The following is a 20,746-nucleotide window of genomic DNA, read 5'->3' as shown; positions in this document are numbered from 1 at the left end:
TTGACCTCGTCTATAAAGGTTATACCATCTTATTAGAGGTCCAATAAGAATAAAACAGGAAAAGATACTGAAAAAAAACAACAATAAAGGAAAAGGAAAAAGTGCAACTTTTCATGGTGGGAACTTACTTGACATGGACTTTGTCTGTAGTTAACAGCCTCAGACAACTTTACATCGGTACAATGGGGCAAAGGTTGGCCTTCAAGATGGGTATTTGGCCTTTCATGAGCAGTAGTTTCCAGGCACGAATAATTACAACCATCAATTATGGAGTCTATCTTCAGCGCTAAAGCATCAGCTCCACCTATGACAAGATGAAAAAGATGAAGCTATCCTAAAGAACTATCCATCAGTCACAAATTGCAAAATGATAGGTCTCCAGACAATCCCTAATTTGCATTTACTAATAACCAACTTCCCATTACAAATAGTAATCACACAAATAATGACTTTTATCCTGCTGAGGGATAAAATGCATCAGAGAATGATGACGCTGATAGAATGGACAGAAACGCATAGAAATCAAGAAAAAGCAATTAGTCAACCCATATGTGTAACAGACACAGAACATCCAATGAACATCCATCCTTTCACTAGAAAGCAGAAGTATCCAAAACATTCAACTGCCTTGACAAGCAAACGAAAACTCCTTACTACTACATAACACAGCCAGCAGTACTGCAGCCAGTAATCTTTCAATCTAGAGCTTCATTTCTCTACAAAGTACAGATACAAAATCAATAGAAAGACATCAAGAAAATGCCACTCCTGAATCAAAAAGAGATTAAGTGAATTTTATCTTTCTGTTAAGGCTAACTAATGACAGGCTGACGGCTCAATTCAGATGCATTGAGAACTATTTAGAATCACATAGCAGAGTTCATGTCGCGACACAAGCTTATCCTCAATGTCTACCATCAAAGCTCAACAAGATAAATATTGATGTAAACAAGCTCAATAATGGAAAATTGGCTTCTTAAAGCAAATCCACTAACAGTCATACGATTTTGACTAACAGTCATACCATTCAAAATCGTATGGATACACTTGTCACACTTCGCAATCTCATCTTCTATATTTCGCAGCTGAAGGGACTGCAAGAAAGCATAATTTTGAACAGAACATGAGTATTCCCAGTCACAAGGAATTTGTTAAAAAAATATTTTGGATGTGAGCGCTGCGGAAGCATGGTTTTGATATTAATTATAATTTTTGGTTAGTGACGTGTGCAAGTGTATGGTATATTTTGTGGAGGATGAACAAGGGACAAGTATGATAATTTGAAGGATATAGGACATGAGATATGGGGGAAATAGTTTTATACAAACTAATTTGATGAAACAATGAAGGTCTAAGACCTTTCAAGGTGAAGAGTTCACCCCACATACAAGGTGGAGGTAACCTCTCTCACACAAATGATCAACTTCCAAGCCTATTTATAGGCGTGAATTCACCGCCATACTCCACCGACATCTAGTACAAAAATTAATATAAAATTACAACTTTGCTTCTTTATCTCTTGCTTCTTCAGATCTTCTGCTCGGCTTTCTTCAGATCTTCTGGTGGCTTCTCCATTTTTCTTCATTTTTCTAATCTCAGCAGCTTTTGTTGACTTTTCTTTCAAGATTTCCCATGCACAAATTTCCCATGCAGAGAGCTTATTCTCTTGAAAACTTCAGCAACTACTAGAATATTATTTTATTGTGTGCCCCTCTTTTCTTAATCAACTTGGGCTTCTTCATGTAGTACCAGAAGCTTCTTCAACATTTGAGAGTCTTCAAGTTTATTCTTCATTAAGCTAGTAGCTTCTAGATTTTGTTGAAAATGGATCACCAATTTCTAACAGAATTGTTGTTACTGTCAGTTACATAAGAAAGACTAATACAAAGCCAACCGGCAATGTCCAAAAAGTTGCAAAGGGATCATTCACCTTCTGGATCATTTGCTTACATAAAATGCTAGAAGATAACTTCCTAATCAGAAAATTTAAAACGGACTTATTATGACAATACCAAACTGATAAGCTTCAAAAACTGCTGAGCTGCTGCATCAGGCTACCACTAAAACATCAGCAGTTTTTTTTTTTTTTTTTTGACGAAAAAAAATCAGCAGTTTGAAACACTAAAAAACGCTGTGGAACATATTAACAGGAAAATAAAATTACTAGTTTAGCCCTTTTCTGGAGAACAACTCTTAAAGCAGTTTGTGACAGTGTGTGTTCTTTAGAAGCCAACACAAAATATATTTTCTCAAGATCTTCAGAGGGGGACTGGCAAGTAACTAAAGCACGGTCACTACCAAGGATTGGCTCCTTATCCAATATAGTATTGTTGTTCATGTTGTCTCCAGCAGTACTCTTATTGCCTTGGCATTCCGGTACGCCGTTCTGGCAATTGTTTTCAACCGTCATGTCCTGGAAATTCAAGTAAATATTTAGAAAAGTACGTAACTCTGAATCGATGCCCAAGAATAGGGGAGGGGAAAAAAAAACCAACCTAAAAACAAAGGACAGTCTATCTATGCATATATAGGACATACATTATAGAATTTCTCAAAAGGTGTATCCTGCAACTTTGGAATCCCAAATCTAGAACATGAATGATTCTTCAAGAGTTTCCAGTCAGAATGTCCATTAGTAATTTAGTCCAAGAGGGATGAGTCGTTATTGAAATGACAGACAAACTATCAGAAGAAACAAACATGCAAATGTTAATCCATTCAATAAAAGACAATTGGGTTGCAAATCCTGCTAAATGTGAGCCCCCATTTATGGACTGGCAGTAAGATAACTCCATGATTGCGACCACTGATTGAAATTTAGTGCTTATAAGAATTAAAAAAGACTATCAGTGAAAAGCACATGACATTTACATTGAAGATATCGAATGATAACTAAAATAACTGCTTTGTACAAATACTCCTACTTCGGCGCCACCTATTAACTTCTCAACAAATCATGCTATTTACGCCAGCTAAACTAGGTTGAGCATAATATGCAATAGCCCTCTCCTCCAAGCATGCTGAAAGTATAACTTTCCTCCAAAATTTCTCAATTTTTTTTATCCCATTAATAGGTAAGAAACCTCAAGGGGACGGTGAAGGTCTAACCTCACTGGTGACATCTTGCAAGTTGTTCAGCTTTCTCTTGGTGTAAGATGTCTTTGGTTCGGAACTGGGAATATTATTATATTTCTGTTCAATTGAAACAGAGTTCAGCTTTCTCTTGGTGTAAGATGTCTTTGGTTTGCAACTAGGAATACTATTATATTTATGTTCAGTTGAAATGGAGACCTCATCTTCGTCCATCTTAACTTGTGCAGTTATAGAGTCAACTTTCAAACTTTCCAGATGATTTGGAGATGCATCCCTGTGGTGACAGAAAAAAAAAAGACAATTTTGATAAAGAGGACTCCATGAGCTCATAATATTCTGCACGTGTGTAATTAGTTTTGTTGAATTGCCCGACAATCGAATTGGATTGGTCGGGGCCGGTCCCAAAAATCGAATCCTGTTCGATCCGGTTCCTGGTTCTAGAAGCACCGGTTCCCAGAATTGGGAACCTGGACCAACTGATCACCCCTAACTACTTCCAACAACTAGCATTCAAAATAGAGGTACATATAAAAGATGATCATGCAGCTAGGTAGATAAGAAGGATTTAATTAATGCAATGGAAATCACAACAAAGCCAAAAAAATAGTAATCGTCAAGAAGATATCTTCCCCAAAATGACCTGCTTTGCGACCCATTGTTGCAGAGAAGGTGATGGAGAGTCTCGTACAGAAGATGTAGCTGGAATCACAGGATCAAACAAGTATTCCAGAAATGCCCTGACAGCATCCTCAGTTGGGCATACACTTGATAAAGCCATCGTTGCCTCCTATGCTTTGTGCAGGGGTCCCCTTCCTTGATCTAATGTGAGCATAAAAAAGAATAGTAAATTTGCAAAGAAATTTAACAAGGCTACCCAGTTGCGAACTACCAAAAACAATGGATAAGGAAAGAGAATGATGACAGATAAGATGAGAACTAGTTGCAAACTTAGTGCTTCAGCATGAGTTTCCTATATCCATCTTCATAGGTAAAATGAAAAGCAGAAAATATCCAACAAGCTATCCACCAGTATAAATTATACAAGAAGGGTTTTGTCAGTGAGTGCCTTGGAACAGTCGTTAAACACTCGGTCGTGAGTTGAGGGATGATTGTGCTTTCCAAGGCACTACTGTCTCTCTCGTGCTGGCACGTGTAAATAATGCATTGAAAATCAAGACAGTTCCTCGGTATACTTAAGGAGTGCCCTTTGACAAGACCCAGAAGAATACATATTCGTAATAATGAGAGAGTCAAACAGAAAAATGCAGATTTCTCTAACGAGGGAAACTAAAATAAAATAAAAAAGGACAAAAAAATTAAAGCTTGATCGTTTTCCTCTCCTCCGTGACAAACAAAACTCCATCAAACGACACAATTTTGCTCGCCAAACAATAAAAAACACCCCAGAGACGCACGTACTTTTCTTCAACTCTCACCACGCTAAACACAAAACCCTCACCAGAACACTATAAAAAAAAACTCAAAATGCCGATGGTAATACAGCAAACAGATTTTCAGGCGATTCCACACGAATCTTCAGGCGATCAAAAAGATGGAAGGAGCACTGGTGCAGCGAGAGGAGAGCGCGTACGCGCGCTTGCTTCTCATGCGCGAATGTAGTTGATTGCCATGGACAAGACTCACCTGCAAGCGCTCTCCGGTTCACAGAACTTCTCAAGATATTTGATTCTTCATGATGGGTTGTTTCCTTATATATATATATATATATATGAGGCTACCTGGTAAAAAAGGATAGGGCTTTTGAAATTTTAAATTAAAAACATAACTAAAGTGAGAACAGGATGCATGATTAGATAATATTTTGTTGTTGAGGGTAATAGAGCATTTAGATTGTGAAATATCGATGAAAGGTTATGAAAGTAAATTCAAATTTTGTTGGTTAGCTCAATACAAAAATCATAGATTTAAAAAAAAAAAAAAAAAAAAAAAGATATTTCAAGTTGTCAATTACCAACGAAAAAAAAAAAAACTATCTTTCTTGTAAGGGATAATGACACAAGTGATTTATTCTATCCATAAGCTGACAATGTTGCCTATGAATTTTAGATTGTTCAATATGGTTTCCAAATATTATCAATAAATTTGAATTTATAGAAGGACGACTTTAAAAACCTTCATATTATCGAACATTTTCGTGTTATTGAGGGATCAAATTGAATATGTATTAATTGTTCATTAATTACGATGAACAAATTAAAAATTTATAGATCATATTATATATTAGGATAAAATCCATGAAGTAATCACACTGCACATTAGGCTATAACCATGTGGAAATGGACCTACTAGCATGATATGTGAAATGACGAAGTGATGGTCAAACTTCAACCACGGCACCTTTTTTGGGAAACCGAAAACTTCTTCAACGATATCATTTTTTAATCCTATGTTCTTTTTCTTGTTTTTAATTTTTGTGTTTCCTTATTGCAAGTTCGAATTGAGAGACAAAAATCACAAAAGGGCTGATAGAATCAATTTTCTTGAACACAAAGAAAGAAAAGGTCTCTTAGATATTGAAATACAAATAATTACAAGTATAAGAAATCATCAATGTTATTATATAGATCTATTAAATTAAAAGATGAAAAGAACACTGAAAACATTGGCTTTGCAACAAATAACAAAATAACTATGTGACAAGTTGGCTTCTTAGTCCTTTTGCTCAAATCAAATTGCTTTAAAAGATCTCTTAGATGATCTAAAATTAGGACCAGTGTCAAACAAATGAATATAGAAAAAATATAATTAAGAATAGTGAATCAAAAGAGAAAAAAAAAATCAGCTCATTGATCCACCAAATTTCATGAATGAAGATTTGTTACTTATCGTGTGGATGAACACTTTGATTTGTTTTTCAAAATGTCAACCGATTTCGATTTGTTTCTTATCGTTTTATCTCTTAAGTTGAGCTTGTAATAAATAATTAGACAAATCTCGAAAAAAAAAAAAAAAGACAAAGTCAAAATTCAAATTTGGTCGAGAAAGTTCATTGATTTTCTACAAAAAGTATTGTGACCCATATTTTACCATCGCTCCGTCATTTTACAGATGACTTTTTCGATATCATCTTTTTATGAAAGAAAAGAAATGATTGAATGACAATTTTTTATTTACTGTATAAGAATAAGAACATATTCTGAATAATATAGAATTAACTATAAATAACTATAAATTATTATGGACTCCACTCAATCTCAAGAATTTATAACCACAATAACCGGTTATTATTCTAGCAAAGCTGGTACGAAAAAATGAAAATCACCGGAGCTGTGGAAGGAAAACACAGCTTTCTTGTTCCCACGATTCTATCCCGCTAGAATGTGGGGAACAGCGCGCCTCTCCTTTGCCTTGGTCCTCCTATGTAGTTCGAAATCGAAACGGGGCGTGCTACTACCGTCGTTGCTCACCTTCGCCATTGTTTTCTTTTTCTCGGATGGCTTGCAGGTGAAGCTCCAAGTGGGCCTTCTCTGCCCACGGTTCGATTTTCGCGAGGAAGAAGAAGCAGTCCCAGGAGGCGGTTTTGGCCAAGCAGAAACAGCCTAAAGTCCGCATTGATCAAGAAGTCGGCAAGCAGTCGGCATCCATGTAGCGCCCACCGGTCAAAATTGACCGGTGAACTGAATTGACATTTGTGAGAGGTTCACAATTGAATTGATAAAAAAAAAAAATTTATAACTAAATTGACATAATTATAATTGATTTACGACTTTTTGATATTGTTTCATCCTCTCTTTCTTCAAAGCTTATCCAAGACCAGCTCGAGCGCATGAGTCCAAGAGAGGGAAGAAGGGCCCCGAAAGAGAGAAAAATGGTGGCTCAGATGATTGACAAGGTATACCATTGATGCTACTAACATGGAATGTGGCAAGACAAGAAGATCTGAAACCTGGGATCACATCAACGCTTATCGGCTACGTGGCTTATGCACCCATCATGGTTAGTGATTCATCCTCTTCTTCCTTTCCATTATCATTACTTTTTCTTCTTATGGTTATGGGTAGGTGGCTCGACTAAATTATCCTTTCTTATCTTTCATTTTTGCCAAAGAACAATAGTTCTATGTGCTCGATATATCATTTCGGCGTTATCTTGCCTTTGTCCTCATCTTTACATCTCAAGGGCTGTTCATATTGCGACAACTTTTTCATTTTAATTGCACGTGGATTTCCATAAGGGACAAGTCACAAAACCATGAACGGTTCATGGTTTGGACATCGACATCTATTTGCTTCTCGCTCCCTTTTAACTAGTTGATTCTACCCAATTTGGACGAGTGATTCTTTTTTAAAATTGCACATACTCATTATTGATTGTAACAGGAATTTACGTTGAAGAAGGCAACGTAATTTACTTCACAAGAATAGGATTTGACAAGACATGTCTCGGTTGCTTTCAGCGAGAAGGCGAAGCTCGTTCCCTCCACTCATATGCATATGAGCTGCCACTATTGAAGTATTAGCTGACGAGATGGAGGACTTGCATGACCACACCAGATGCCAAATCGCCCTGGGAAGCCGTGAACAAGGCTCACAAGCTTCACAAGGGCAACAGTTTTGGCGAGTTCAACCTCATCAATAACAACTATGAGCAATTCACCTCATTTGGCCGAATTGGAATTCAGGCGGGCAAACAGATAGCATAAGTCAGTGCTTGCGAGGGAAAAATCATTAAAGTCAAAGAATGGGCCGTAAAGCTTCTACAAAGAGTCAAGTTCAAGTGATCGACCCAAAAAAAAAAAAAATGTTCACGTGACCAAAAAATTGGTGGTGCAATCGACATTGACCAGAGTTTAAACTTTAGGCATGGCAAGTCAGTCCAATGTAGGCCAACAAACGAATCCATCAGTTGAGCTAGTTCACACCCTTGATCTTTGCAGCCTAGGTAATCTTATGCATTTCACCAAACCCTTTTAGGCTAAAGACCTTTACATTTTCCCAAAAGTTTTCTCTATAATTTAAATCAAATGCACCCTGACTCATGATAAAGCAAGACATGCCCTACACACAACATAGACAAAAGTGCTATGACAATTCCATCAATCCATATACATGAAAAATTGTTGTCTCTACAATGTTTACAAGATATATTTACAGAGAAATTATTGACAAAGTGAGTGTCATGCTGGAGACATATTGAGAAAACTGACTGCAATGGTTCTCCGAGAGTTCAAAAAAGCCTCGTCTAGATTGTCTGGCGACATCCAAACCATTCACTAAGGTTGCATTTGGTTCAACATTTTAAGGGACTTTCAGCCTCCAAAGCCCCCTGAGGAAATGCTGGACTGTTACTTCATTTTAAAATATCTGAACCTACTTATTTCCTTGAAAACGAATTAAGGGCACATAATTGACGGTGCTTTTATATGTAAGGATATTTATGTCATTTGAAAGGTTTCGGGTGTTTAGTTATTCAACATAAAAAAAAAAAAAAATACAATAGACATTCAAAGAGAACACAATCATTTAGTTAATTTCTTTTTAACAATCTTGCCATTGCGCAACCATTTACTTTGGTACTTGTTATGTTTAATCCTTTACTCATCTTACCACTATACCTCAAAATCATTCCGTGCTATATTCAAAATTTTCCTTTCATTTGTGTATCTATGGGGTATATTTGATCTAGTATTTCTTGATTATTGAAAAATGCATATCTATTTAGCTTCTAGCATTTGAAGATATGGAGATCCCAATGCACAAGACAAAGAACGCTATAAAACCATGTCAAGCAAATGGAGAACACTAAAGAAGCGTACCCGTTTAATGCAATGCATTATTTAATAAAGCAAAACACAATTTGAAATTTTCTCACGTTCTAACTTGGTATTATAGCTAGATTTGTTCCTCTTTTGAACTCAATCTATGAAGCCTACTGCCCTATGACATTGGTGACGTTAATGCCAAACTTGAGCTTCTGGATGGCATGCTATTGGGAGACCTTACACTATCTAAGATCTTCCTTGTTGTGGTCATTCATGTGCCTCTTTGCCAATATGAATCGTGATCTTCCTTGCTCCACTATTTACAATTGTGCTGACGAAAGGTTGTGTCATGCTACGTTTACTCTCTAGGGAAAAAAATCAAGAGTAGGCAAAGACAGTGCGTGCATTAAGAGGATAGATTTTCATGACATTTTGGCAGAGCAAGTACTTCCTTCTCTAAGCTCAGAAATGCGATTACAATGTGCAATAATAGACATAATTTGGCCACAAAGAGAGTGATTAAAGCTCTAAGGCTCTACAGAGATATTTGTTGTGAGCTCTCTCCAGAAAAATCAAAAATAGGTAATGACAGTGTTACCTATTTTTGATTTTTCAAATATCTCTGTAGAGCCTTAGAGCTTTAAAACTCTCTTTGTGGCCAAATTATGTCTACTATTGCACATGGTAATCGCATTTTTGAGCTCAGAAAAGGAAGTACTTGCTCAACCAAAATGTTATCGTGGACTAATGTGCAAACTTTTCAAGCTTTCTTGTGTGCTTTCCTTTGACTAGTTCCTGATGTTGCACGTATCAAGAGATATTCTCTTACTGCAGCCACAACCATACAGGCCACTGTTCTCAGGCTTCTCACTGCAGCCAAAGCAATTGGAGAAGATCTCGGACACCCCTTCCCTCGAGGTCGCATAGGTCATATCATGCGTAGCTCTCGTTGGCATCGCTGCTGATGCCTTTCTTCTGCACTACCTGCAAGCTATCTTGAAACACTTGTGCCCGTGCTTTGGCAGAGACGCTAGAATAGTAGTTCCAGTGGATTGCCACAATGGTAACTTGCGCCTCAAGCGCACCTAGCCGCCAAATGAATTTCTCCTTGAGAAAGCTGTAGACCTTGTCTTCCTCGCTGAGTTTGGTCAACCCACTGCTGATGAACGGCACCAACGCTAAGCCAGATTGATCGATGGAGACGACGCTCTCGCAATTGGAGTCAGACGAATCCAAATCCTGATCTTCCCTCGGATCGTTCAGATCTAGACGGTTGAGATTGATTGTGGGATGGTCGAATTCCTGCTCGACCGCATCAGGAGCGTTGTGTACAGTCGGTGACCGACGTTGAGGCATGGAGTTGGACATCCTTGACCGAAGCTGGTACGTCCCAAAAAAGTGCGTTAAAATAAAATAACGAATCGATTCAAAATAAATAAAACGGCAGAACCGGTGAAGATCCAAAGCTTTTAGTCAATGAAGTGACAATTGCAGAAAAGATACTCGTTAATCACCAAAACAAAACACCAACGAGGGAGTTTTGAGGTCGGGTCATTGAATGAAGGAAAAAGGGTTCTGAAAACAAAGAGAGTGGCGGAACACGAACCGAGAAAGTCGACAATCTAATGCTAAGCAACGAAAGCATGCGTTTGTTTATGTTGGCTTCAAGCAACACCCAGATCAAAGCAAAGATGAAGAAGGATTCCTACACGATCTCTCCAGCTACAGGAATCAGATAAGGACAAGAAGCGAGCGAGGAACGCAGAGAAGCAGAGGTGGATCTGCACTTGAGCAAGACGAGAGTTGATTGAGTGAGCGGCGTGAATGGCAGAGTTGAATGAGAGTAGGGTTTTTGCTTGACGAAGATGCAGAATAGGATTTGAGTTGCAGGAGAAGGATTTTATAGAAGAAAGGCAAGGGAACCGCTCTCGCTTGCCATTTTCCCTGGAAATAATTAAATAAAAATTCACTAAAAAATGTTCTACCAGAAGTAAATATTGGCAGTTTATCAACAAATCTTCAGGAACGCTTGTTAATCATCAAAATACATGAATTTATCATTTTCAAACTATCTTCTTCCTTTCGAGATGCATGATTGGGACGTTAAACATGAAAATACCTTAAAAGCGTTAGTTAATAAAATCCGATAAATGATCGGTGTAAAATCTATCGATGATGCATGAAAGGTAAAATACTTATGCACAAGAATGCGACAGCGAGAGGTGGGGTATTAATTGAACCTTCAAAGTTCGGATATCCCATCCTAAACGGAGGTCCTATGGGCAAGGGGCAAAGTGATGACAAGCAACAAAGGGACAAAAATCGTTTTCAATTATAAATAGTTAGTATACTATAATTAAAAAATCTACATATTAAATACACCTTAAGCATGACAACGGGATGATTGCTCATTCCCGGAATTAATTGAACTCATACACGGAATAAATTGGACCTCTCGAAGTTCGAGGATTCTCTCATAAATAGGATATATTGGTAGGTGCCAAAGTGATGCAAGGAACAAAATGAAAAAATGTTGTTAAATGTTATGGAAGTTAGTGCACCAAAATTGAAAACATTACAAACCATGTACGCCTTAATAAGATTATTCAATGAATAAAATAGAATTGTGCAAAATAGAGGCGGTAATGACCATAGGAATGAGATGATTTGACCCGTGTGAAAAGGCAAGAGTGCCCTTGAAAGTGTCCTTACCGTGAAATTCGTCATTATCTTTTTTGGCTTTTTTTTTTTTTTTTTAATCTATTACTAAGTTACAGGCCAAATGAAGAAGATAGTGATTTGTAATACCTTTTTTTGGCATTGTTTTTATTTATTTGGTAAAAAATTTAGTCACATACCAAATGGAGAGGATAAGGATAGAGATTTTTCTAATATCTTTTTTGGAATTTTCCTTTTTATTGGTTAAATTATTAATTAGGAACTAGATAGGGAAGATACATATATAAATTTTCTTAAACCTTTTTTGTTATTTCTATTTATTAGGTAAAATTATTAATCATAGACGAAAAGGTGAGGATAGAGAAGAGATTTGGGTAATACATTTTTTGGCATTTCTATTAAATAGTAGAATTATTATTACATACCAAATGGAGAGGATGAGACAGAGATTTTCATGATACCTTTCACCAACCACTGAATTGGGTTCCCAAACTCCAAGTTACAAGCCAAATGAAGAGGATAGGGATTCGTAATACCTTCTTTGGCATGGTTTTTATTTATTAGGTAAAAATTTTAATCACATGCCAAATGGATAGGATAAGGAGAGATTTTTATAATATCATTTTTGAAATTCTCTTTAATTGGTTAAATTATTAATTACGAACTAGATAGGGAGGATACAAACAGAGATTTCCTAATTCATTTTTCGTTATATTTCTATTTATTTGGTAAAATGATTAATTATAGACAAAAAGTTGAGGATAGAGAAGAGATTTTGGTAATACATTATTTGGCCTTTTTTATTTAATAGTAGAATTATAAATTATAGGCCAAATGGAGAGGATAGGATAGAAATTTTCGTGATACCTTTCCTAGCGTTTTTCTAATTGCCATATTTAATTTTTTTAAGGGGTACTAAAATTTGGCCCCATGTGAATGAGGGTACAAATGTGGTCAGATCGATTTAGTTGGAGTTTGGGAACCTAGTTCAATGGTCGATGAAATTTGGACAGATGATATTGAGACAATATCCAATAGCATTTTATTTATTCTCTTATTTATTTATAGGGATAAGTGCACCAAAAGTCCTAAAACTTGTCACAAAAATGCGTTTGAGTCCTAAAACTTGCAAAAAGTACAAATAAGTTCTAAACCTTGTCAAAATATTTCATTTGAGTCCTAAAATCAACGCCGTTAGCCTTTTCCGTTAAAAATGTTGACGTGGCATTTAAAATTAATTTTTATTTTCCACGTGGCTTTTTTTAATGATTTTTATTTAAAAAATAAAAAATTATATTTATTGATTTTATCTTATTTTCAACAAAAAAAAAAAAAAAAATTTATTTAAAAAAAAAAAAAATGGCAGCCTCGCTGAAGGGCCGGTAATCGTCATCGGAGGGGCCAGCAACGGTAGCCAGCCACAGGCGCGTGTCGCGGCTCTCGCCCGGCCCGGCAAGGTCTCGCGGCCCCAAGAGGGCCGGCGACCCGCCAAGCTCGGGCGAGGGTGCCCGCCGACGGCCCGAGCGAGGGCCGATGAGGCATCACCCAAGCCGAGCAATGGTCGCCGGCCCTCGCGACGGTTGGAGACGCCTTGCCCAAGCCGGGCGACTGTCGCTGGCCATCACTTGGGGTTGGCAAGGCTCGCCTAAATCTGGCAAGCCTCGCTCGCCTTGAGCAAGGGCCGATGAGGCGTCGCCCAGGCCAAGTGATGGTCATCGGCCTCCCATGAGGGCCAACGATGCCTCGCCTAGGCCGGGCGACGGCCACTGGCCCCGCGAGGGTCAACGTGCCTAGATTTGGGCACCTTTGCCCGAGCTTGGCAAGGGTCGCCGACCCTCACCTGGGGCAGGCGAAGCCTCGCCCTAGCGTCGCCAGCCCCTTCAGCGATGGTCGCCGACCCCTCTGGCGATGTTGCCATTTTTTTCTTTTTTTCTTTTTCAAACTGTTTTCTTTTTTAAATAAATTTTCTTTTTTTGTTGAAAATAAGATAAAATCCATAAATCTAATTTTTAGTTTTTAAATATTTTTTTAAAATGAATAAAAAATAATTAAAAAAGCCATGTGGGAAATAAAAATTAATTTTAAATGCCACGTTAGCATTTTTAACGGAAAAGGCTAACGCCGTTGATTTTAGGACTCAAATGAAACATTTTGATAAGTTTTAGGACTCAAATGCGTTTTTGTGACAAGTTTTAGGACTTCTGGTACACTTATCCCTTATTTATATTTGCTCATGTGATGTTTTTGGTGTGCATTGAACATGTGTGATTGGCTGCATAAATTCTTGCATGGGCTCATTCACAACACGGCCGAATTAAAGAGAGGCCAAGATTACCACTTAAGTTATAAATTAAACAAAAGTTACCTGTAAAATTCTAATGAATACTTTAATAGGTGCATCAAATGCTTTAGATTTCTCTAGCTAAATCGCTTTATAACTAGTTATTTGCTAATTACGTGTCAAAATCGTTAGTATTATTGGCCTCTTTGGGTGTGCATGGACATGTAACAAGTTAACTATGATAAGAGAACATATAATTTCTATGTGACAAAATTAAAGTGGGAGTAGCGAAGCAGGCGGTTGGAGATGATTGGCAAAAAATTCCTAAACATATTGTACATATATTAATTCAGTGATATATTTTTCAAATAAATCATAAAACTTTTGACGATTTATAAAAACAGGACTTCTCGCTAATTTAGGTTGTAAATCATTTTAAGTTTCCATTTTTCTTTATTTTGCTTAGCTAGTCACCGGGCCTTGTTGATCGCCAGCTAAAGTGACTGGCCCTAGGGTTGCCTCGCCTAGTCTAAGGTCTCGCTAATCTAGCTTAAGAAAGGGAAAAATCATATTTTTTCTAAAAATTACAAAAACCGTGCATGTCTACACTAATCGTACCACATAGGATGGTTGATGTCCATGTTAGCAACTTTCAGTAATAATTGGTTGAAATGATTACATTGGGTAATCATCAAAAGGTTTAGAACTAAATTGGCAAAAAAAAAAAAAAACTAAGAATTGGATTGGCCGTCATACAATAGATTTATGACATTTTTCATAATTTTCTCTAGGTGGTTGAGAGAAAAAGATAAGTCAAGGAATTACTAGGAAATCAGTACATGGGAAAGTGAGGTAATATGGTTTGTCTTTGAATGTTATAATTATCTTCTAATAAAGAATTTTGTTACAAACAAGTTGAGTTGTTCGATAAATGAGAGTAACGAAACTAATTCCGTAGACAAATTTCTCGATAATACCAACCTACTATTTCTTCGTAATTTCTGTGAACTATAAACTAAGGTGTAAATTTGCAATAATCCGAAAATCGAGTTTTGTGCAGTTTAGGCGAGCAAGAGGGTTTAACATGGATGTAACCTGTTACAAATAGCTCGTGTAAATTACTTCTGTTGTTTTTTTTCCCTACTCTAACTATGGTCGGTTCGTAAGTTCGCAAGTTCACGCGATTACAATGATATTCGATATTCTCTTTCGATGCAATAATGAGAACAAAGAATAAATCGATTCCCTTGGACTCACTTTATTCACAGATAATTTGACAAATATATCGCATGTATACCTTTTATTTGGGATTTGGCAAAGCAAAGCAATATTTATGGCCATTTTTTATCCCGAAGAAGTCTAAAAGAGTAAAAAATATTTTTGTCCATAAAATGGAAAGGAATTTGTTCTCTTCAAGAAAATCAAACTACTTAAAACGGATGGACAATAATTACTTTAATTTAAGGCAAGTTTGTCGCAAACGATAAAAGAGGAATATAATTTAAAACATGGGATAAGGTTTATTTTATAAGGAGGAATAGGATTAAAACATTGGATAAGGTTTATTACTTCAAGTAAAAGAGGAATATAATCTAAGCATCGATAGATTTAATGCTATTCAGGTAGCAACTCTATAAATTGGGACAGTGTGTCACGGTGTTACTTTTTTTCCCCCTATTTATCAAGTGGGCTATTTTTCTTTATAAAGTCCAAGGATGGGTGATGGAGGGAGATTTCTTGAGCTGCCACCAATATTTCTCCTCACTTAGTCCGCATTGTACCTTTTGTTTTATGGCTAATGATATAACATCCCGAATTTTGATGGTTTAACCTCTAATGTGGTAACGATACTGTAAGGAGTATGATATGCAATCACAAACCAATCCATAAGACTACTTCGCTTTTTCTTATGTTGAAGTAAATAGGAGGTGGATAGATTATAAAATAATAGTTGACAGATTTTGCCAAATTATTAAAGATCAAGTAATAATGCAAGAGTGACAAGATAATATCAGGTGCTGGCATCACAAAACTTAAATGGAAAGACTATCCAACAAATTCAGCACATAACAGGCCATTCAACCTCCATATACACAATTGCCAACGATACCAGTGGATGGAAGCTTGCTTGTTTGCCCAACAATTCCTCAACATAACATCTAACCAACAATTGCAGCACTACACAAATTCTAAGGAAAGTCACCACACTACAATAAAGACCGTGTTTATTGAGAGTGCTCAAACTTGACATATATTTTAAGGATATCATCATCTACAAATTATGCTTTATGAATGCTAAGAGGGGGCATCTCGCAAGGTAGAGTGTTTGATCAAGATGCTTGGAGTGTTGAGCCGATCGAAGTTGATGCTTCATAAGAGCTTAACCATTGGGGTTACTCTTCTCCAAGTTCCCGAATGCTTCACTGAAAGCCTTGTTCATAGCAAGGATGACCGCAGTTATATTAGAATCTTTCAACAGCTAGGTTTCAAATTCCTTCATAGGCCTAAACCGGGAGAATGGGTTGATTAAATTATCCTTCTGCAGGAACTGTACTTCCCGATATAGCTCAGGCAATCCTCGCTTTGAATAGTAGTCACTATTTCCTATCGCCTCTTCTTCTAATAGAGGATCTAGTTCACCGACCACTAACATCTTCAACTGTATCACTGCCATGTCCCCAAGCAGGACCCTAGACCTTACACTTCTTTCTTCGTTTTTAACCTAATCTTCACCTGATAAAATTTTACCCTTGGAAGTCCTCAAAATCCTCCTCGGTGTTTGGCGTTTGACAAAGCAGTTGCATAGGCATATGGCAATGCCTGATCGAACAAAAGAAGGAAAATAAGTAATTCATCGTTCAAGTATGCTAGACTTAGAAATAGCAAGAGCAAGGAATTTCACATGATGCAATCGGTATCAAATTAAACCGCTGGAAACTTCACAGAGTTCCTCTCCAACAGAGGCCCTTACCCCTTTTTGAGGCTTTCCCCTACATGCTTATTTTCTACCATAAGGCATTTGCACAAGAGCTTTAGCCTCCCATGGGTCCCAAATTCATCCGCACCTTTTCAACGGAAGTGCCGAACCATTTGGACTTCATTTTATCGTAGCATCTACTCAAAGATCCCATGGGAAGACTTCAAGTGAGACGGGAGGCACCAAGAAACATGAATACTTCCCATTAGGGGTGATCGGGTCCAGGGTGGGTAGGGTCTAGACCTGAACCCTGTACCTAACCCTGTTATAACCAGGTTCTTTTTTTTTTTACCATGTACCTGACCCTGTTTGCATTGGACCCTGTTCCTAACCCACCCTGTTTTTCCGGTCCGGGAACAAGGTTAACCCTATTTATATTGGAACCTGTTTTGCAAAAAAAATTATTGTATGACACTCATATGTAAACACCCAGAGCAACTCACCTTCAGATGTGAACAGCTATTGGCAATTGCATATAATGATTCATCGGTGATGAATGTGCTACCCATATTCAGATGTTGCAAAGCAGTAGCTCTTGCAATCTGCAGAAATGGCTCAATCAAGAATCTAAATTTACATACATATGAGGTGGACAACGCTACACAACACGTCCACGAGGGAGCATGTGTTGAGACAAAAAATCAGGTGTATGGATCGTGATTGTTTTATAGAATGATGCTCAGTGACAAACTGTTGCGACACTTCATCGATTTAAAGACTAGGTCTCTCAGGATATACCGACTACCATATGTCAGATGATGGGGAAACCACACAAGAAGTTCTAAGCCTCGTGCATCAAAAGGACTTGATGGTCAAACTTTTTTTCCAAAAAGTTAGGACTGGATTTTGAGAGAACTTCAGGCTCAGTTATCCCACAGACAAGTGGCATGGGAATAAAACAGATAATCATCAATAGAGCAAGGTATTGACAATTTCAAGTTCTTGCACTGATTTTTATCAGATTGCACAATATGACTAATAAGCAATGCCGATACTATCACTGAGGAACACTAGCATCAAAACTTTGAATGAAGAAACGTCCATCAACACCCAGAAATCGCTCCAACCACAGAACAAGACTAAAGCGTACACACATAACATCTGCAGAAGCGAACCATCACTTCGAAACGACAAACATACCAGCTTAACAACACCTTGGTCGATGACCCCTGTCATCCCCAACAGAGAGATGGATGTAAGCTTTGCCGCACATTTCGTCAGTGAAATTCTATACAGCCCTTCATCGATAATATGGTAGCCCCAACAAATCTTCAAATTGCGAACAATTCAACAAGAAAAAGTTAAAAAAATCCATAGAGACACATCATAAGCTAATCATCAAATAATTCCTAAGTAACTAATCCTCCATGTACCAATCTCCAAATTCAAGAAGAATTCTAACAAACTGCCAACAACCCTCCATCAATCATGCTGCACGGTAAACAGAGGGATAGAGATAGAGACAGAGGGAGTTCATGTCAAGTTCACGGAGGGCGTATGCGCGGCGAATGACACGGTCGGTGGAATCATCGTCCATCTTCAGCCCCGCGAAACTGAGCCTCTCCCTCCACCTCAGCGACAGCTTCACCCCACTCTTCCATTTCCTGCACACCTCACTTGCCTTGCGATGAAATTTTGGTTTTTGATCACAACCCACGTCTCAGAATCATCAACACCACATGGAACCGTAGGCAAAACAACTTCTTTCCTCGGAACTAGAAAGCAAGAATGGGAACTCCCTGTGGTCAAGAGCACGTACCGCGCCAAATCGGCGAAGGACGGGATCATGAAGAAGACATGTGCCAGCACGTCGACATGCAAGCAGTCGATCTCTGCTTCCCCCTCCTCCACCTCCTCCTCCTCCTCCCTCATCCCCGTGGCGAGACGACGGAGACACTAGAGAGAGAAAGGGAGATGGAGATGGAGCTTCTTGGCAACACAAGCAGGGGAGTGGAGGAAGGGCTACGGTGAGTTGCTCGAAGATGTGACAAGGTGGGCTTGCGGAGGATCTACGAGTCGGGACCGTTGGCGAGGCAACAGCAAGTGGAACGGTGAGATCGAACGGAGGTAGCATCGGCGCTCGAGTGCGAGCTCGGCGAGGGTCAGCGGCTTCGCGAGCAAAACTAGTGGAGCGGAGCTTTAGATGACCGGCGGAACGGCGGCGGTGGTGCGAGCGTGAGGGGTGCAACGAAAGTGGCAGAGGCGGCGTCGGCTTCGCGATTTCGGGAGGGGAGTTCGGAGCAAGGCTGGCGAGCAACCAAGAACCGGGTTGACAGAGGCGGTGTCGCAATTTCGAGGGGTGATGGTGGGGGAGCGGAACCAGGATCGACGGATGCCGGACGGGTGGAGATCGCAATCTACCGTCTGCAGGTGTCGCGGGAGGAGAGGAAGTCGGTAAAGATAGAAAGTAGAAATTAGGGTTTTGGTCTTTTTGGGGGGGCTTACAAACCGGTCCTCCAACCGGTTCCCAAATCGGTCTAGTCGATCCGGTTCCCAGGTGGGTAAACCTTCGGAACCGGTTCCCAGACCGGTTCAAACAAGGTCTCAAGTTTGGGAACCGGTTCCCGGACCGGTTTCAACCGGAATCTGTTCCCGGACCGATTTCAACCGGAATCGGTTCCCGACCCTGTTTTCTGAGTGGGCCGGACCGGGAACCGGGTAAATCTGGTCCGGTTGCACACCCCTACTTCCCATGTACCCAACGTAAGGCATTTCCTCCCATCATTTCCTATCCACCATTTTTGACTTTTGGTCTTCACCCGTACAACGAAGTCTATAGCTTAGCTGACACTATTCTTATGATCTACCATCCTTGTTTGATATTTTGATAGTTTTGAAAACTTGAATGCCATTTCTTATTACGATTTTGTCACGTTCGATTTTTTTTTTTGTCGAATTGTTACATCTGATTTTATTTGTTTCTTTATTAAACTCTCCTTCATTTTGTCTATAAAGAGAATTTCCATAATCACAATCAAAACATGTCAAAAAGAACAAGATATGTTGTATCTCCCACTACTAGAAGAAGTAGCACCGAATCAAATATTACAAGGGCGGAATTATCCTTAAAAACAGAACTTTCATATCTATGAAATTTGTTCTCATTTCTCATCTTATCTAACAAAGTTTCCAGCTATCTCATCTATTACCTGACATGGCTTCATTTTCACATTTCATTCAAACATTTCATACCTATCTCCCTATTACATTACTAATGATTGAGCCCCGAGGTTGGATGGACAAATTGAACAACACAGCCAAGTCCAAGTCAAATAGAAATCCTCCCCAACTATCAATAAAAGGGGCACTTGGGTTTGGACTTCTTCCACGTTTCTGACCTTTTTTCTTTTTGTCAATTCAATTGATTGAAACTTCACCAATGCCCACCAAGATATGACCAAAAATAAATATATAAAGAATAAAATGCTAGAAGATAAAAGACCTTTTGGCATGAATCGAACCTCCCATTTGACATATCTCGTTGGCTTACAAACGCTCCCGGGAAAGCAAATCTCGTTGGCTTCGAAGAAACACTGCGATCAAAGCAAAGACAGAAGGGCTCTTACCCGAGATTTCTCCAGATACAGAACGAGAGAAGCAGGAGGTGGTCTGCTGTGTGCCGAACGGGGATGGCCGAGGTTGAGTGAGAGGAGTAGGGTTTGTGCTTGAAAAAGACGAAGAGGAGGGGTTTGACCGTTCAAGTTACAAGAGAAGGGTTTTGTAGGAGAAAACCAGCCGAGTTGCTCTCGTGTCTCTCACATGCGTATTTTCGAACCTTCATTTGGCGGTGTCGTTGTGAAGTGCATGCAGTTCTTATCAAGCCATTTTTTTAATCAATTTTTTTTTTTTTGCGCTTTGCATTTTCGATGGAAATAAATAAAAAATAAAAGGCCGGTCACTCATACGGGGGCACCGCCTATAAGTGGAATCGATAAGAGAGCTCACCAGCAGTTCAGAGATTGATGAGTCGAACCAGATTTGAGTATCTAGTGCG

At 38.7% G+C, this 20,746-nt stretch overlaps 1 protein-coding gene across 1 annotated transcript; it reads right to left on the bottom strand.

The window, feature by feature from the left end:
• Positions 1 to 9,748: 9,748 nt before the first annotated feature.
• LOC120295669 lies at positions 9,749 to 18,679 on the bottom strand. Its single transcript, XM_039317003.1, has 5 exons — positions 18,508 to 18,679; positions 18,220 to 18,373; positions 17,893 to 18,017; positions 17,196 to 17,294; positions 9,749 to 10,195 (listed from the first exon to the last, which is right to left on the bottom strand). Exons 1-5 carry the CDS (start codon positions 18,622 to 18,624, stop codon positions 9,749 to 9,751), a joined length of 942 nt encoding a protein of 313 aa, XP_039172937.1. The 5' UTR covers positions 18,625 to 18,679.
• Between the last annotated feature and the right edge of the window lie 2,067 nt (positions 18,680 to 20,746).

This window comes from Eucalyptus grandis, chromosome 7 (genome assembly GCF_016545825.1).
Source record: "Eucalyptus grandis isolate ANBG69807.140 chromosome 7, ASM1654582v1, whole genome shotgun sequence".
Classification (NCBI taxonomy): Eukaryota; Viridiplantae; Streptophyta; class Magnoliopsida; order Myrtales; family Myrtaceae; genus Eucalyptus; species Eucalyptus grandis.
Note: the sequence above shows the minus strand (reverse complement) of the source record. Positions and strands in the feature narration are given on the sequence as shown.

Bases quoted from the DNA above. Each gene is read 5' to 3' on its own strand.
- LOC120295669 (XM_039317003.1), bottom strand. From the start codon at position 18,624: ATGAGGGAGGAGGAGGAGGAGGTGGAGGAGGGGGAAGCAGAGATCGAC. The intron at 18,018-18,219 runs TCTGTCTCTATC...ATTTGAAGATTT, and splicing joins TGAACTTGACATGAACTCCC to GTTGGGGCTACCATATTATC. The intron at 17,295-17,892 runs GTATGTTTGTCG...CCATTTCTGCAG, and splicing joins ACCAAGGTGTTGTTAAGCTG to ATTGCAAGAGCTACTGCTTT.